General features: G+C 41.4%; 1 protein-coding gene across 1 annotated transcript in view; it reads right to left on the reverse strand.

The window, feature by feature from the left end:
- DIAPH3 (diaphanous related formin 3) overlaps positions 1-18,124 on the reverse strand; it is a 564,474-nt gene that overhangs the window by 271,009 nt on the left and 275,341 nt on the right. The window contains exons 19-20 of the mRNA XM_054719838.1: positions 16,349-16,443; positions 7,251-7,352 (exon numbers count right to left, since the gene is read on the reverse strand). Of these exons, the coding sequence (XP_054575813.1) occupies positions 7,251-7,352; positions 16,349-16,443 (197 nt within the window). The remainder of the gene's footprint in view (positions 1-7,250; positions 7,353-16,348; positions 16,444-18,124) is intronic.

Below are 18,124 nucleotides of genomic sequence, written 5' to 3' on the forward strand. Positions count from 1 at the left end.
ACTCGCTCTGATTGGACGGTGGGCGTGGCTTGTGATGTGTCGGAGGTATGGTCAATTTGCATATTTGTCTATTATTAGATAGGATTATCCAAGTAGCCCAATATAATCACAGGACCCTTATTAGAAACTAGAGGCCCAATGCACGAAATTAGTGCAAGATTCGGCCTTCCTTCCCCTGGCTGCCAGCAGCGGCTTCCCTCTGGCCCCCACTTCATCCAGAAGGACATCTGGTCTAATTAGCATACTGCCCTTTTATTATTATAGATTAGGAGAGGGTCAAAGAAAGGTGTGATGACAAAAGCAGAAGTCAGATTGATGCTGGACCATGAGCCAAGGAATGTGATCCACCTTGGGAAGCTGGAGAAAGCAAGGAAATAAATTCCCCATCTAGAGTCTTTGGAAGGAATGCAGCACGGATAACCTACTTTGGACCTCTGATTTTCAAACTTATAAGATAATAAACTTGTGTTGTTCAAAAGCAGTAAATTGGTGGTATCTGTTATAGCAGCAATAGGGAACTAACATGGTATCATTTCGAAAATAAGTAAATTGAGAACAGAAAGATGAGTATCTAACGAAGGTCACACAGGTTAAGGTCAATCTAGGATTTAAACCCAGAGTCTGTGGTCACTGATATCTAAAATACATAGTCTTATATATATATATATATACTAAAGGCCCAGTGCACGAATTCGTGCACTGGTGGGGTCCCTCGGCCTGGCCTGCAGGGATCGGGCCAAAACTGACTCTCCAACATTCCCCCAAGGGGTCCTAGATTGCGAGAGGGTACAGGCCAGGCAAGGGACCCCACCGGTGCATGATCAGGTCTGGGGAGGGACCGCAGGAGGGCTCCAGGGCATGTCTGGCCCAACTTGCCCAGTCCTGATTGGCTGGACCACAGCAGCAAGCCAACCTACCAGTCGGAGCATCTGCCCCGTGGTGGTCAGTGCATGTCATAGCAACTGGCCAAACTGTCGAACCATCAGACACTTAGCATATTAGGCTTTTATTATATAGGCTATACAAAGATGTATGCAGAATTATTTCTTTAAACCCTGGAGAAAATAGATAAGAACCATCCTTCATTAAGAGAACAGTTAAAAGAAAAGTCTTAATATGGACCCTGAAATACTACATAAGAAATTTAAACCAGCATATCATGAAAAGAATCCACAAAATATATTTTATGATAAAAAGGTTTCAGAAAAATGTATTTTTAAATGTGCATATGAATATGCATACATTTGTAAATACAAAGAAATAGATTGGAAGTCCAACAAAATGATAACTTGTATGGAATGCAGTGGGGTAGTGAGATATAAGGAACTTCCAAATTATATTCAATATTTTTATGTTATCTGAATGTTTTACAACAAGAATATTAGGGTGTACTTTAAAATGAGACATTTTTAATGCAAGGAAATATGCATGAACTTCCTACATCATTTTTTTATTTAAAAAAGAAAAAAATGGAGGCCTTTCTGCACAAAGTTGAAAAGCCCTGCCCTACAGTGACACCAAATGGTGGCAGATCAAAATACAACACAAAGGCAGGACATTTGTTCAGCTTAACATTCCTGTAAGAGGTTTGATTCCCTTTGAAGAACAGCTTACCAGAATTAAATAATATGGAGACAGATACTCAAAAAACTAGAATTTTTAATCAAAGTATAGTGCACTAAGCTTCAAATGCAAATTTTTAGGCTTTTTTATAAACTTCAGCTAATCTTCTGATCCCACTGAATATTTACATATCTTATTTCTCACACAGTTAAACCACGCCACTGTGTGCACAGTGATTTTAGTTGGTGGTTTAGTGATCAAAGAAACACTGCAAATATGTTTTAAACTGCAGTCATACAACTAAAACTAGGTTCTACTCAATGGGAACCAATCTTTTGTAAGTAGTCAATATTTTGGAGGGATGAATGAGGAGGTGTAGGGGCTGACAAGAGAAGAAGGAACCCAAGAAAAAGGCAGGCAACTAATTAGTCTAATGAGGGATTTTCTAGGAAGTATATTTTCATTTCTTCATCTTTTTAATAGAAAATTAAATTGAATAAAGCATGAGGCTGGGTCATGCCAAATATAAACTGATTTATCAATAAAAGTTTTGTCCTGAACTGTCCAAGGAAAATAATTTTTTAAGTTAAGCATATCAATCAGTACTCAGTGTCCTCTGCCCAGAACATAAAGTAACTAATTCGGCATGTAGACTGTCTCATTCATTTCAAGTCACACAAAAAAATACAGAGATGGAGCACCTCCAGAGCATTCCTCTAAAATACCATTTTACCAGAACCTCTGGTCCAGAATTTTGGATGGGTTATTTTTCATATGCCAAAATCTCCTGGAAAATATAGGACATATAAATATACTGTAATCAGCTACAAAAACAAGTCAATAATATAATTTGTTTTAGGCCCTGAACTCATAGCTCTGGATATCAATTCTATAGGCACCAGACACCAAGAACCACCATGTCACCACCACTCCTATACTACCATGTGTAAACAGGGACAGCTCTAGAGCTCGGAGCGGTGTGCTGATCAAACTGGCTAATGCTCAAGTCATAAAGACTGCAAGGAGTATTAGTTCAGGAAGATACCTAAAAATTCTGAATTATCAGAAAAAGCAGATGAGCAACTAAACCCTTAGTTTCATAAAAGTACCTGTCTGGTACTCATGCATGAAGACTGTTCCTTTAGAAATGGAAATAGTATCAGCATTAAAAATAAATAAATAAATAAATCTAATTTCAAGGGAGAAATAAATAAAAGCGTATGTGATACTTCATATTATAGGAACCCTGGAGAGAATATAGACATATCAAATGCTTTAATGGTTGAAAGAACGCCTCAAGGACATATAATTTAATAAATAGTGACATAATTTTTCTGAATAATATATCTATAATAATAAAAGCATAATATGCTAATTAGACCAGACAGCCGAACATCCTGAAGGATGTCCAGAAGGTTGTTCTGTAGGAAACCAGGGCTGCCAAGGCCGAGGCAAGCCGCCGCGGCTGTGAGGGCTGAGGCCCTTGCACAAATGTCATGCAGTGGGCCTCTAGTAAAAAATAAAATTCTATAGAACACAGCCCTGGAAAGTTGTATGTAAAGTAAACAAAGATAAGAAACTCCTACTTCTAATTTACATGTTATATCTTACATATTCTAATTGGTGTTTAATGGTTCTGGTTACTAGCATTCTGGATGTGTTACTTTTGCACAATGTCTTTCTATCAAAGACAAAATAATATAAACAAATGCCAAAGTCGTGGTATAGCTTATTGTTTTCTTTTTTGCCTAGTTCTTGGATGAAATTAAAGCTGGTTATATAATACAAACAACTGTAGGGACTCTATCCATTATTGTATCAAATTTGAGTGTATGTTTATATACAACACACCTGCGAAATCTATAATTTACAAGAATCAAATTAATGGATAAAAGAAATAGTGAAACTCACCAGCAAGTAATATAACTGCAGAATTTTAACTGATTTTTGTTAAAATAAAAACAATGCTAGAAATCACAATATCAATTTATAGAACCTGAAAATGAAACAGAGCTAATCACAAGTCTATGGTGAAACAAATGAAAAGGCAAACTGTGGCCCTATTTGGGGGTGCAAATGCTATGTCCACCTGTGACGATTCCTTGTTTATGACTCTGATGGTTTATCAAGTTGAAATGATTAGTACTTCAAATATAGGTTCAGTCAACAAGTAAATGTTTTTCTAATATATAAAAGTCACATAGGAATCTGCAGTTTACATTACCTCAAAGTTAATAGCCCATCTTCTATAATATAATGCAACATACTTTCATTAATTTTGTTACTTGAAACAGAAACTTGATATTATGGGAATCTTTCAGAAATATACATAATTATAATCAGTTTCCTAAACCCACCAAATTATATTATTTATACAATGTTGGTAAATTGAAAACATATCATGCTAATGAATTAGTGACTTAATATTGAGCTTTTAATCTAGAAAGGAGAACAGAAAACTATGGGCATTCTACATGGTTCTACACCTTTTTGTGTGTGTATGTATTCCCCAAGTATTGTTTGGAACTTTAGCAGGATTCCTTCTCCATTGGGAGAGTTGAGAAGTAGGCGAAACTAAATTGAGAATGCCAAAAAGTTAAAATGGAAAAAGGCAAAGTTGAAGAACATTACTATTTGACTATATATATATATATACACACACACACACACACACACACACACACACACACACACACATCCTATCTAATAATAGAGTAACATGTAAATTACCATCACTCCGCTACGCCCACGATTGGGCGGCGGGAGGCTGGGGGGCGGGACTCGGGGTGGCCTATCAGGCCATTGAAAGGCACAGATCCGCTGCCACTGAGGGGAGCTACCATGCTGTTGAGAGGCGCAGGGGGCGGGACTCCCGCCCCCTGTGCCTCTCAATGGCCAGATCCGCAGCCGTTGAGGGGGCCTGCCGCTGACACCCAGCTGCGCCTCTCAACAGCAGGATAGCCAGGTGTCCGCGGCAGCCCCCCTCAGCGGCCGTTGAGAGGCGCAGGAGGCGGGAGTCCCGCCCCCTGCACCTCTCAACAGCAGGGTAGCCCCCCTCAGCGGCAGCGGACCATCAAAAGTGGGGAAGCTGGGTGCCTGGTGCACCAGCGGACAGGCACCCAGCTCCACCGCGAAAAGCGAAACCATGTAGGGAACCCTACACGTGCATGATTCAATCATTCACTGGGCCTCTAGTATATATATATATGTGTATGTATATATATATACACACACACACACACACACACATATATATATATATCCTATCTAATAAAGAGGGAACATGCATATTGACCATCACACCATCACAAAGATGGCGGCGCCCAGTCCCCTAAGCCCCACCGGAGTCCCCCAGTCCTTTCAGCCCCGCTGAGGAGGTGGCAGGTGCGCGGTGCGGCCGGACCCACCCTCAGCCCCCCAGCCGCCCAGGGCCAGCCCAAGGCGCAGGCAAACCTCGGATGTCAGCTGCCCCGCCGCCAAGGGCCAGCCCAAGGCACAGGCAAGCCTCGGATGTTGGCTGTCCAGCTGCCCAGGGCAGGCCCGAGGTGCAGGCAAGCCTTGGATGGCGGCTTCCCTGTCGCCCAGGGCTGCCCGAGGCTCAAGTAACCAGGGCAGGCCGAGGCTTGCACTGCCAGCAGTGGCAGCAGCAGAGGTGTGATGAGGATGTCACCTTCCCCTGATTACAGGGTTGCCTCCCACCCCTGAAGGCTCCCGGACTGTGAGAGGGGGCAGGCCAGGCTGAGGGACACCCCCGTCCAGTGCATGAATTTTCATGCACCAGGACTCTAGTGTATATATATAGTTTTCATTTTTCCCAAACTTTTTTTCCCCTTTCCTCACCAAAACAATCATATTTTAAAATGTTAGTACTACACAAACCAGAACTTAAAACATTGTGTTCTAGAATAGTCATAATCAACAGATGATAAAGCACTGTTCACATTGTCCATAGCAGATACTTTTCAACAGCATTACTCTTTCCACATTAAATTCCATTTGCAGTCAGGTATGACCTGCGATGGAATGAGTAGATTCAAGGTCAAGTTTGAGTTGACATGTCCTGAAAGGAAAGTGGTCCATCACTGCCTTAAAATCAAGACTATAACCTCTAGCACTAGTATCTGGGAATATAATTATTTTAATGATCTGACCCTACGAGTACACTGCTTGTAAATCACAGCTTTTTTATTTCAACTCTAGTTTTTAAAGGAGAGCATAATCTCACTATTTTAAATAAACCTAAAATATTTGCTAGTTTGAGTTAATTCTTCTGTGACAATCACTAGAATATGGGAATAGTTTTAAATATTTTAGTGATATCCAACAGAAGTTATTAGTTAAGTAGACATTTTCATACAAACTTGTATGTGTTCAAGACTTAAGATATGTGGGAGATATTTCAAAATTATAATTTTACATTTTTTTATTTTCATTTAATAGTAAAAAATAAAATAAAATGGCCAAAGATCAAAACTCTAAGTAGTCTGTGGTTTAAAATTTAATGCAAATGCTCCCTTATTCACTTATTCTCATATGGAAGACAATGATAAGAAGATCATTATAAAGGGATTAAGAGAAAGGGAAAGTGATCAGGTTAATAGAAAATAAAACAAACAAGAAAATACAATGTGGGGGGAGGAAAAAAAAAAAAGAGTACCCTGAAGAATTGGATAAAAAAATAAAAAGCATTTTTGCAAATATAGTAAGCTAGAAAGTTTTATACTTAAAAGTCTATGAAAGGAAAAACCCTGCCTTTTTTATTCTGTGTTCTCTTCAGAGTTTTGTGAACTTGGGGGACAAGAGTTAGGAGGAGGCACTAAAGGGAGGGCTGAGTAGAATGGATTTATGAAGAGACAGGAAGGAATTTAAGAGCAAATGCCTGCAAAATATGGTATGAAGATACAGTCCTTTAGTTAGTCAATCCAAATTTTCAAAATTTTATCAAATGCAAATTCATCATGTCCCTGGAGGTTAGTAATAATATAACTGAAGAAAAGAAAAAAAAATCATATAATAAAAATGAAATACTATTTTAAAGTATCATCATGATAACTGAGTATATAACCAACCTCAAAATGGTGATTTAATGGTAGGAGAAAAGAGCAAGAGAAAAAAAGCTTGATAAAAATCTTAATTTTAAGTTGCAACACAGCTAATATATAACACTGGCAAGTCATCTCACCTCTTCAGACCCCAACTTCTATAAATAGAAAGCTGGAACAAGATGATTATCAAGGTTTCTGAAGATTTTTTAAATGTATTCATTTTTCAACCTCATTGCTAAAAACCAAACCAAAACAAAACAAAATATATTTGTAATTTCAAATCTAAAATATGAGATGAATTGGAGTGAGTGATTAGAAACAGAAACTGAAGCTACTCTTGCAATATGTTGGAATACATAGCTCTAGAATAAGTCATAATTTTCATTTTACATTTTGACATCAAATAGAGAATGTGAAATCATGTGTATATTTTTTAAAGACTCCTTGGATTTCATTAAGGCTAGAATTCCAATATATATTTTAAATCAAGATAATTTCCCATAAATATCCTTAGGTTAAAAATAAATGGACATTAAAGATTTGTGAGTAATAATGATGAGAAAAACTTTACATTTTCTTCCCTGTTTTCCACAATATTAATTAAAATCCCCTCAAAAGAGAGTTAACACTGAGAGTACTCACCACAACAGCAAACTGCTCTGGTTCACTTAAGTTGTTATAGTCACTCTTGAACTGAGACAATGAATTTAATTGTTCTTGATCAGGAAGATGCTTTAATAAGTTCTAAAAATGAAAACCAAAAGAAAATATCTTCAATAAATGTGCTTCTTGAATTCTAGGTAAATTTATTAATAAACTCTGGGATGAAAATCAGTAAAAAAGTTAATCTTTAGTTGTATTTCTAGGTAACCTCCCTTTTATGCAAAGCCTTAAGCTGTATTCTCTGCATCTTGAAAGCAATTTCCTTCTTCTCTATCCAGAGTTATTATATATTCAAATCAAGCACTACGGAATGTTTATTTGATTAGCTGTATAACTGAGAGAGAAGAACTCAACCTATACCAAAGAAACAGCTTTCTCACCTGGATAAATGTGATCAATTACATTTCAGCTTTAGGGAATTAAACATCAGAAATTTCAGGCGAAGCCAAACATATTTTAACACTTCACTTACAGGAATAAAAGAAATTATCATATTGCTACTAAAGGCAAGGGAAAGAATCAAAAAGAAATCAAGGGAATTTTAATGACAGTTCTTGCAAGATTTAACCAATATGAATATGGTTTTAATAATAAAAATAAAGATACCTAAAACAAAGTAATTTTTCTGATGTGAAAGAACATTAAAAAAAGCACTGAAGACATAGAATGATATACCTCCAGATAAAAGCAAAAACATATACAGATCCTTAAGTGCCTGTGGCTGTAATCCCCTTTGCCTGTGTCATCTGCAGTCTAGAAACCACAGATTCCTGTGGCCATTCTGATTCCTTGTCCAGGCACAGCCTTTCCCAAGCCACACACGCAGAAAAAATAAATACTCCAATGGAGAAAAACCAAGGAAATACATATAAATATGCTTCCCTGTTAAAACTTAAATGATTACACAATCTCTCGGACAAACTCTATATAGATCCTTCTGTGTCCAAATATAATTGGCTATAATAATGTTATAACAAGTTAGCATATTGATAATAAAATTAAGAAGAAAAAAAAAGGTGGTTGGTAATCACAATCCCAAATTATAGTATCAGTATATTCTGTGCAATCCCAAATTCAAGTAAAATTAAAATTAAGCCTATGTCATGCTATACATATTAATGGGGAAATAAATCCCCAAAGGTGTTATTAGTTAAAAAATAATGTTAGAAAATATATCAAAGTAGTTAAATCAAAGAACAAGTTTTTGACTCACTGTGTATCTTTGAATAAAAACTTGGTTGGCTGGCCAAAAACAAATAAAAAGTCACAATTTAAGATCATCCCTAAAAAACATATTCACTATTAACACTATCAACTGAATAAAAACATGCAGGTAGTATATGATTTTTCCACATAAATAGAAATTTCTCTTAGGAGAAATGCCTGAGACCAAAAAACTTGGTTATTTATATTTTCTTTTAATCATTCTAGTTGACAGCTGGATTATTTTAATTATTTATTACATCAGGCTTCTAAATTTCTCCAGCACTCTTTATATAACAATCCAATCCCCCGGAATATTTTTAGTTAATACATTAATATCTCATCAGAAATGTATTAATTTACCACTTCAGTATTTTTGCTTTCCAAAGTAATAAAACTATGATGATTTGTAAGAGCACATCCCCAACCTAGCTTTGTGTCTCCCAATATACCTTACAAATCCTAAGATCCTATCAAACTAAACTCTTCACAGTTTCCCACACACCGCCAGCATTTCCCTCACAGCTCAGGGTTTTATAACTGCCAGAATAACTGCCCTCACTACATTACTCACTCAGTCCTCTGCCCTTTTCCACATCTACACTGTGTTCAACCTTCAAGTGCCCTTATCTTTATACATACACACACCTGGCACTCCCCTCACACATTATGTATCGTAAATCAGCTATGTTTGTCTTGTATTTTTATTTTATATAGTGCCCTGGTGCACAAATTCGTGCACATTGAAAGGAAATTAATTAGAAGGTGGCCAGCGGGGTAGGACGGGGTGAGACAGGCAGGACATGCCCTGGAGCCAACCTCCTGTGGTCCCTCCCAGGCTGGCCGCACCTAGGGTGGCACTGCGGCTCGAAAGGCATCTGCTGTCATCACAGCTCGGCAGTAAACCAGATTTGGGGCCTACAGTGCCCCAGCAACAACATAACCTATGGCCGAAGGTGGAATCGAGCAGCCCTGTGAGGAATGTCTAGTTCCAGGTTGCGTCACCCAAGGACCGCTGCTGCCAAGTCACCGCAGCTCAGCAGCTCCTGCGTTAACCATCTGCCCCCTTGTGGTCAGTGCGCATCATACCTACTGGCCAGACAGCCGGTAAGACAGTCGGATGGTTACTTAACCTTCTTACCTAATAATAGACAAATATGTAAATTGACCATATCTTCGCTATGCCCACAGCCAATCAGAGTGAGTGAGTATGCAAATTAACCCACCAAGGATGGTGGTTAATTTGCATATGAAGGCAGGGCGGGCAGCACCATGGCCTGCTTCGGGGGTACGGGTCCATCGGGGGTGGAGGAGGCCCTGCGGGCAGCGCCAGACACCATCCACAAGGTACCCATCCATGGCCAGGGAGGCGGTGGGGTGGGCAGCGCCAGACGGCACAGGAGGGGTCCGGGTTCATCGCAGGCCACAGAGGGGCAGCGGCCTGTCTAACCGCTCCCCGGGGTCCCTGGGAACATCGCCGCCCAGGGAAAGCGAGGCCGGACCCGCCTAGCTGCTCCCAGGGGTCCCTGGGAACATCGCCGCCCAGGGAAAGCGAGGCCGGACCCGCCTAGCTGCTCCCAGGGGTCCCTGGGAACATCGCCGCCCAGGGGAGGCGAGGCCGGACCCGCCTAGCTGCTCCCAGGGGTCCCTGGGAACATCGCCGCCCAGGGAAAGCGAGGCCGGACCCGCCTAGCTGCTCCCAGGGGTCCCTGGGAACATCGCCGCCCAGGGGAAGCAAGGCCGGACCCGCCAAGCCGCTCCCCGGGGGTCCCTGGGAAGATGGCCGCTCTGGGGAGGCGAGGCCGGACCCACCTAGCTGCTCCCGGGGGTCCCTGGGAAGATCGCCGCCCTGGGGAGGCAAGGCCAGACCCGCCAAGCCGCTCCCCAGGGGTCCCTGGGAAGATCGCCGCCCCGGGGAGGCGAGGCCAGACCTGCCTAGCCGCTCCCGGGGTCCCTGGGAACATTGCAGGCATGGGGTTGCTGAGACCCAGACCTGGCCTCTGGCCACAGATTCATAGCTTCGCAGAGACTGAGGGCAGGGATCTGCCTCATTTGCAGAGAGACAGAGGTTCTGCAGTGGCCCCAAGACGTGGGTGGGCCCAGCCAGGGATCAAGGGGCATGGAAGAACTCCTGGCAGAGGGGCAAGGACCCTCACTCCTGAGGCCGGTGTTGAGGGGTGGTGCCACCTCAGTGAAGGGGTGCTGCACTGCAGGGTACTGGACTGACTGACGTGATTCAGAGAAGCTCCCAGTGCTAATGGGCCTCAGTCAGGCAGCCTTCACACATCAGAGGCAGTGACTCCTGCTCCTGCCTTGACCCAAAAGCAAGCCCACGGTGCCCTGCCCCATGGCAGAGCATGCCTAGGCAGTGAGTGTGAAGCCTTCCACCTGCTCCGGAGAAGCGGGGGCAGTAAAGAATGGGGGCAGGGGACAGGGGAGAGGAAAGAATGTGGAGCATCTGCAATGAAGAGGTGCTCGAGAAAGAGGCTCGGAAGCCTGACTGGAAGGTTTGTTCTGTTTGCCAGGCAGCTGCCCCTTAGGAAGCACAAAGAGCATGGCTCTGAGGGCTTACTGTGTGCTGAGTCAAGTTCCACAGCCAACTGGAATTGGCCTCAGTTTCCTGGTCTGTAAAATGGATGAAGCGTGTCCCAGTGCCTTCACTGAGCTTTGATGGCCAATTGAGATACTATATAAAGAAAATGAGAGAAGTGAGAAAGAAAAGGAAGGACGAGCAACACAAAAGAAAGACTGAAAGGAACCTGTAAACCCATTGTCACTTAAATAGGGAATATAGTCAATAGTGTTGTAATGATGGTATGATGCCAGGTGGGTACTAGAAATATCGGGGAACACTTTGTAAAGTATATGATTGTCTAACCACTATTCTGTAACTAATATAAAACCTGAAACCAATACAAAATAATGTTGAATGTAAAGAAATGAAAATTGAAGTGAAATTTTTATAAATTTCAAAGTTTAAATAAAAGTTGTAAAGGAAGGAAGGGGAGAATAAAAATAGTGTTTTTCATTTTACCACTTCATTAAAAAGACAGTTGTCTTTATATGGTGCTTTTATACTTTTCTAAGTCATTATCTCATTTTAATTTCTGGGCAACTTAAAGACAAGATAATTATTCCCTCCACTATTCAAAGAAAGAAAATCTTGGTGTCTGGTCCGAATGATTCAATCGTCAAGCCCTTATTGTAAAGCAGGGTTAGTAAAATTTTCTGTGCAGGGTCATAGCTATACTAATAAAAGCCTTGGGGGTCATCAGGCCAGCAGGGGAGGGTATTTGGGGTCAATCAGGCCCGCAGAGGAGCAGTTAGGGGTCAATCAGGCCAGCAAGGGAGCAGTTAGGGGACAATTAGGCAGGCAGGTGAGCAGTTAGGAACCAGGGGTCCCGGATTGTGAGAGGGATGTCCAACTGCAGGTTTAGGCCCGATTCCACAGGGATCGGGCCTAAACCTGCAGTTGGACATCCCCTGAGGGGTCCCATATTGGAGAGGGTGCAGGCTGGGCTGAGGGACACCCTCCCCAGTGCACGAATTTCGTGCACCAGGCCTCTAGTTTATATATAGAGAGAAATATGTAATCATCACCCTTGCCACACTATCAATTCTAAAAATGTAAAGTCTGTTTCTGATTGAGCCTCATACAGTGCCCTGCACATGGTGGGCATACATACACACACACACACACACACACACACACACACACAGCTAAATCTACAGTAATAAAAGAGAAAGATGCAAATTGACCGTACCTTCATGACACCCACCAGCCAATCAGGAGTATGCAAATTAACCCAACAAAGATGGCGGGTTAATTTGCATATGCAGATGCTGAGTGGCCGGGGGCAGGGTGGCATGCTTGTATTGTCGCCATGGTGACGATGCAGGTGTTCCGCACTGCCCCAGTTGCTCAGGGCCTCTGGGCAGCATGGGAAGGCAGGGCCAGAGTGGAAAGAGGCAGTTCTGGGGACAGAGCAGAAAGAGGCAGCTCTGGGGCCGGAGCAGAAAAGGGGTGCCAGCAGCCAGGGAAAGGAAGGCCTATTCTTGCACGAATCTTTGTGCATTGGGCTTCTAGTAAATTAATAAAAGATTGATGGAACAAAGGTAAATTGGTAAAGAATGAGGTGGGAAAATGACATCAATACTGACATCTTGTTATGTATGAATAAACTGATAAACACACCAAAATGAAATCAGGACAGTGAACAATACCTACCAAACGATGATTATTAAAAAGCAATGCTCTTCCCATGCCCTGTTCAACATGGGCAGTAAGAAACATATTTTTTAAATAAAAAAAGAGACTTCAAGTGCCATGAGATTCTTGTTTTTTAATTACTATATAAAGACTTTGCATATGACCAAACTAAAGTTTTAGATTTTAAATTCATTAAGATTAGTTTTATATTAGGCAAGTATGGTAGACAGAATAATGACTCAACCTCCCCCAAGATGTCCATATGTAATCCACAGAACCTCTGAAAAAATTAGTTTCAGCTGACCTTAAAATAGGGAGATTATCCTTGATTATCTGGATGTACTCAATGCAATCATAAAGTTCTTTACAAGTGGAAGAGGGAGACAGAACCACCAAGTGAGAGGGAGACATAACAATGAAAGAAAGGAACAGAGAGAGGCAACATTGCTGGCTTGGAAGGTGAAGAAAGGTGCTGCGGAGCATGGAAGGAGGCAGCCATGAGGAGCTGGAAAAGAAAATAACAAACAACAAGAACAAAACACACACACACACAATGTCTTCCCTAAAGCCTATGGGAAAATATTCAAGCCTGCCAACACCTTGACAGTAAGACCCAGGTCAGACTTCTGGTCTATAGAAAAGTAAGATAGTACACATTCATGTAATTTTAAGCCACTAAATTTGTTGTAAATTGTTATAGTAGTTATATATATATATATACTAGTAGCCCGTTTGCACGAAGATTCGTGCAATAGACCTTCATTCACCTGGCTGCCTGCACCAGTTTTCTGCCGGCACCGGGGACCCAGGCCTTGGCTGTGGCCACCACCTTCTGCCTTCTTTCAGGGTCCGGGCTTGGCCCTGGGCGGTGGCCTTGGGCTCGGCTGCACCCAGCGTCCCTGCGACCTGATCGCAGGAGCCGACCCCCAGGTCGGCTCGCTCCTGCGATCGGCACAGGCATGACGCTGGCGCCCAAGGCCGGGAAAGCCTCGGGCGGCTTTCCAGGCCTTGGGCTCCGCCGCAACCCCAGCGTCCCTGCGACCCGATCGCAGGCACCCCGCTGGCGCCCAAGGCCGGGAAAGCCTCAGGCGGCTTCCCCAGCCTTGGGCTCCGCCACACCCCAGCTTCCCTGCAACGGTTTCCTGGTGGGAGTGTTTGATGGGCGTGGCTTGGTTGGTGGGCGTGGCTTGGGCGTAGTGAAGGTGCGGTCAATTTGCATATTTGTCTATTATAAGGTAAGGTAAGAGATATATATATATATATATATATATATATATATTATAGCAGTAATAGAAAACTAATCCTATATAATAAAGATGTAATATGCAAATGGTCGTTACACCATGAAGTGTAACGACCGACCGCATAACGACCAGATCACAGATCAGCAGGAGGGTGGGGCAGTGAGCTACAAGAGAGTGGCAGAGAGCTACAGGAGGGGACAGGGCAGCAAGCTATGGGGGGGGGGGGGGCTGGGGTGGAGGGAGCTACAGGAGGGCTGCAGTGAGCTACTGGCTACAGTGGGCGGTGGAGAGCTACAGGAGGGGGCAGGGCAGCAAGCTATGAAGGGGGGGCGGAGGGTGGAATGAGCTACAGGAGGGCGGGACAGTGTGTGGAGAGCTACTGGAGGGCGGCAGCGAACTACTGGTGCATGGATTCATGAGCAGGGCTACTAGTATATTAATAAGTTATATGGAACTTAATGTTCTTTGGGTACAAATTTCAATGCAAATAATTTTTTTTCATCTCTACAAAACCAAAGTCACATGATCATCCAAACATTCATGTAAGCAAGTTAGAAGCAACTCCATAAATATTTAACAAATGCATTAAAAAATGCAAAGTAAAAAATTACTTTGTATGAACATGTATTAAGTAGAAAAAAAATTTTTAAGGACCTTGGAATCAATTAAGAACAAGGCATATACACAATCAACAATAACAAAGACAACGTTATAGTAAAAAGAAATGGCTAGAGAAAAAGCATTTAAACAAGAGTTGCTGAATTAGGTAGTTTATGTCTCAGAGACTCACAGCAGAAATCACTAATGGGATTACAGAACTCCACATTTAGGAGACAAGAGAGGATAGGCAAGAACAAGTCCTAAGGTTACCATTTACTGATTAATTAAAATGTCTAGAATAATTTTAATGACTTGTTGACACTAACAAATAATCCTTGTTTTCTTTTCACTGCTAAAACATCATTACCCTTCCATTATAAAATACAAGATAGTAAACTAAAGGTATCATCCTCTGGCTATATAATTTGTGGTTTGATTCTTCAAATTTAAATTCTATCTAAATTTGTATTATTGTTGCTTTATGTGGAATTCAGCAAGTAACTTTGGTACCGCACTAGCATTCCTTAAATAACAGTGTGAATACAAATCATTTTAAAAATCTTCCAGCCTTCTGAACAAATTCAGAAAACTATGCAAACTATCTGTAGTATGCATAAGAGCACAAATGACCCCAGTAGGGATTGTCAGTAAGGTTACTCTGAAATAAAAAGAAATCTTCCTCGACCTTATCTATAATAATAAAAGTGTAATATGCTAATTAGACGAGACGTCCTTCCTTTCGGACAAAGCCGCAGCGGGTGGGGGCCGGGGCCAAAGCCCTTGCATGAATTTCGTGCATCGGGCCTCTAGTCTATAATAATAAAAGGGTAATATGCAAATTGGTCAGGACGCCCTCACAGTAATGATCGAACAGCAGGCTGCATGGGGCAACAAGGCCGGCAGGGGGGTTAGTGAGGGATGACCAAACGACTGAACAGCAGGCTGTGTGGAGCAACGAGGCCGGCAGAGAGGGGCCGTGAGGGGCAACCAGGCCGGCGGAGGGGGGGGAGGGGCAGCAGTTGGGCCAGCAAGGGGGAAGTAGGGGGCGACCAGTCCAGCGGGGGATGAGGGGCAGTGAGGGGCAACCAGGCTGGTGAGGGGGGCAGTTGGGGGTGACCAGGCTGGCAAACAGGGGCAGTTAGGGGCAATCAGACTGGCGGGTGTGGGCAGTTGGGGGTGGCCAGGCCAGCGGGGGGGGGGGGGGGGTGCAGTTGGGGGTGACCAGGCCGGCGGGGGGAGGGGGGGCATTGGGGGTGACCAAGTCGACAGGCAGGTGAGCAGTTAGGAGCCAGCAGTCCTGGGTTGTGAGAGGGTTGTCCGACTGCCGTTTTAGGCCCAATCCCTGGGGTCCCGGATTGGATAGGGTGTAGGCTGGACTGAGGGGACCCCCCCCCCATGCACAAATTTCTTGCACAGGGCCTCTAGTATTAAATAATAATACAACATTAGAAGACATAAAAGTCTAAGAAAAACTCTAAAACACTCTAAACTATTATACAAATAAATTTAAATTAACATATTACTAGTTTTAACTGTAACAAAAACAAAAGTGTAAAATTAAACAACCTGACTTTCAGAAAACAGTCATTTAAAATAATTGAAATGTAATTATTTTGATAGCATTATATTTAGTTTGCAGTTAAAAGAACATTCAGAGTTTTATCTCCTGGCAATGCAGAAGTTATGGTAAAACTAATTATGCAGCAATGATTTTCCAGTTGAATGATTTGGTTTAAGAATTTTGCTTCACTTACAGTTTTCTGTTTAATGAGAAGCTTGCAATGAAATATTGGAACTTAAGCTCTCTGCCTCTTGTTTACCTGAATCATAGACTCTGCCAACTGTGTTTCATCCACTTCCAATATCATCATTTTGATTTCTTCATATGGCACCCGGAAAGAGCTCAGGAAGATTGCTAAAAGGAAGGAATTAGTTCATAATGAATAAGGTTAAGAAAAGAGTTTGAGATATAGTTCTATATGTAAATTCAAAAATAATTCATAAAATGAGATATTTTAAAACATTTTAATAAAATTACTGTGGGGGAAACTTTCATTAGCACAATTTATACTTTTCCAGTTTTAGAGCTAGTATTTAAATGATAGTCCTATATTATTATGCTGATTTCTATGTTGATTTTTAATGATTAGTTATTAGCTTATCATAGGAATGGTGCCAATTTTGAAATGATTAAAATGAAATATGTTAGGTTCACTATAAAATATCACATTATAAAGAAAAGAACCATAAAACCCCAATATGTGCATGTAACACGTGTGTTTTTAGCTTGTATCTCTTCTAGCCCTACTAAACAGTTCAGAAAAAATATTTTATATATTTTTATTGAGTTCAAAGAGTAAAAGAAAGCGAGAGAGAGATAGAAACATCAATGATGAGAGAGAATCATTGATAGGCTGCCTACCGCATGCCCCTTACTAGGGCATGTGCTTGCAACCCCAGCACATGCCTTGATCGGGAATGGAACTGTGACTTCCTGGTTCATAGGTCGACACTCAACCACTGACCCACATCAGCAGGGCGGAGAAAAAATATTTGAACAAAACTGCTAAGCAGGGCATTAACACTTTTATAAGTTATAATACTTTACTGTTCAGACATTATGCCAGAGTACTAGCCATTGCATGTAACTAAAACTTAAATGTCCAATATTAGAAAACAAATTTTCATGGAAAACTATCCAAATAAATTATATGGGATAATGACTTACCGAAAATTCCAATTATTATTTACTTTATTTTTGATACCTCATATATCTACTGTTAAAACACAATGATCTCAAATGCTATTGAGGTGTATAGGCTATTTCACAGCATTCGATTTAATGCTCTGCTGTTCTCCCCCTATTCTACTATTTTTGTGTTGTTTCTTCTCTCCAGTGATAGGTGTCACATACTCAGGAATTGCTAACCACTAGCCGACTAATTTATTTTATATACTGCTTATACATTTTGTATTTTTTTAATGTTTTTATTGATTTTAGAAGGACAAGGAAGGAGGGAAAGAGAGGGAGGGAGGAAGGGAAGGAGTGAGGGATTTATTAGTTACCTCCTATACTGGGAACCAAACCCAAATCCTGGACATGTGTCCTGACCAGGAATAGAACCTGGGACCTTTCGGTGTACAGGAAAATGCTCAACCAACTGAGTCACACTGGCCAGGGCAGTAAGTATTTTCAAAAAAGGACACTACTTTTCATAAATACTCAGAAAATATGATCTACATCTTTCTTGGAGGAAGGCTGTATTCCAGATTCCTGAGGTTACCATGTAGCATCTACAGCTAAAAAACAAAGCACCATCTATGTTTTTATCACTAGCTTCATTCACACATTTCAGAAACAGTCATAAGTCTGGTATAATAGTGCTATAAATTATCTATAAAATATGAATATATGCAATCCTTAATATCCCAAGAACAAGATGGAATAAAGGGTCTAAATGATATTGTAATAGATAGAGATTAATGTAATTATAAAAGAATACCCCCATAGTAGACATTAGAAAGCACAAAAATATGATTAATAATAATTACTATTATTCAAGAGGAATTGAATAATTGATGGCGAGGTAATAAAA

This window comes from Eptesicus fuscus, chromosome 8 (genome assembly GCF_027574615.1).
Source record: "Eptesicus fuscus isolate TK198812 chromosome 8, DD_ASM_mEF_20220401, whole genome shotgun sequence".
NCBI classification, from domain to species: domain Eukaryota; kingdom Metazoa; phylum Chordata; class Mammalia; order Chiroptera; family Vespertilionidae; genus Eptesicus; species Eptesicus fuscus.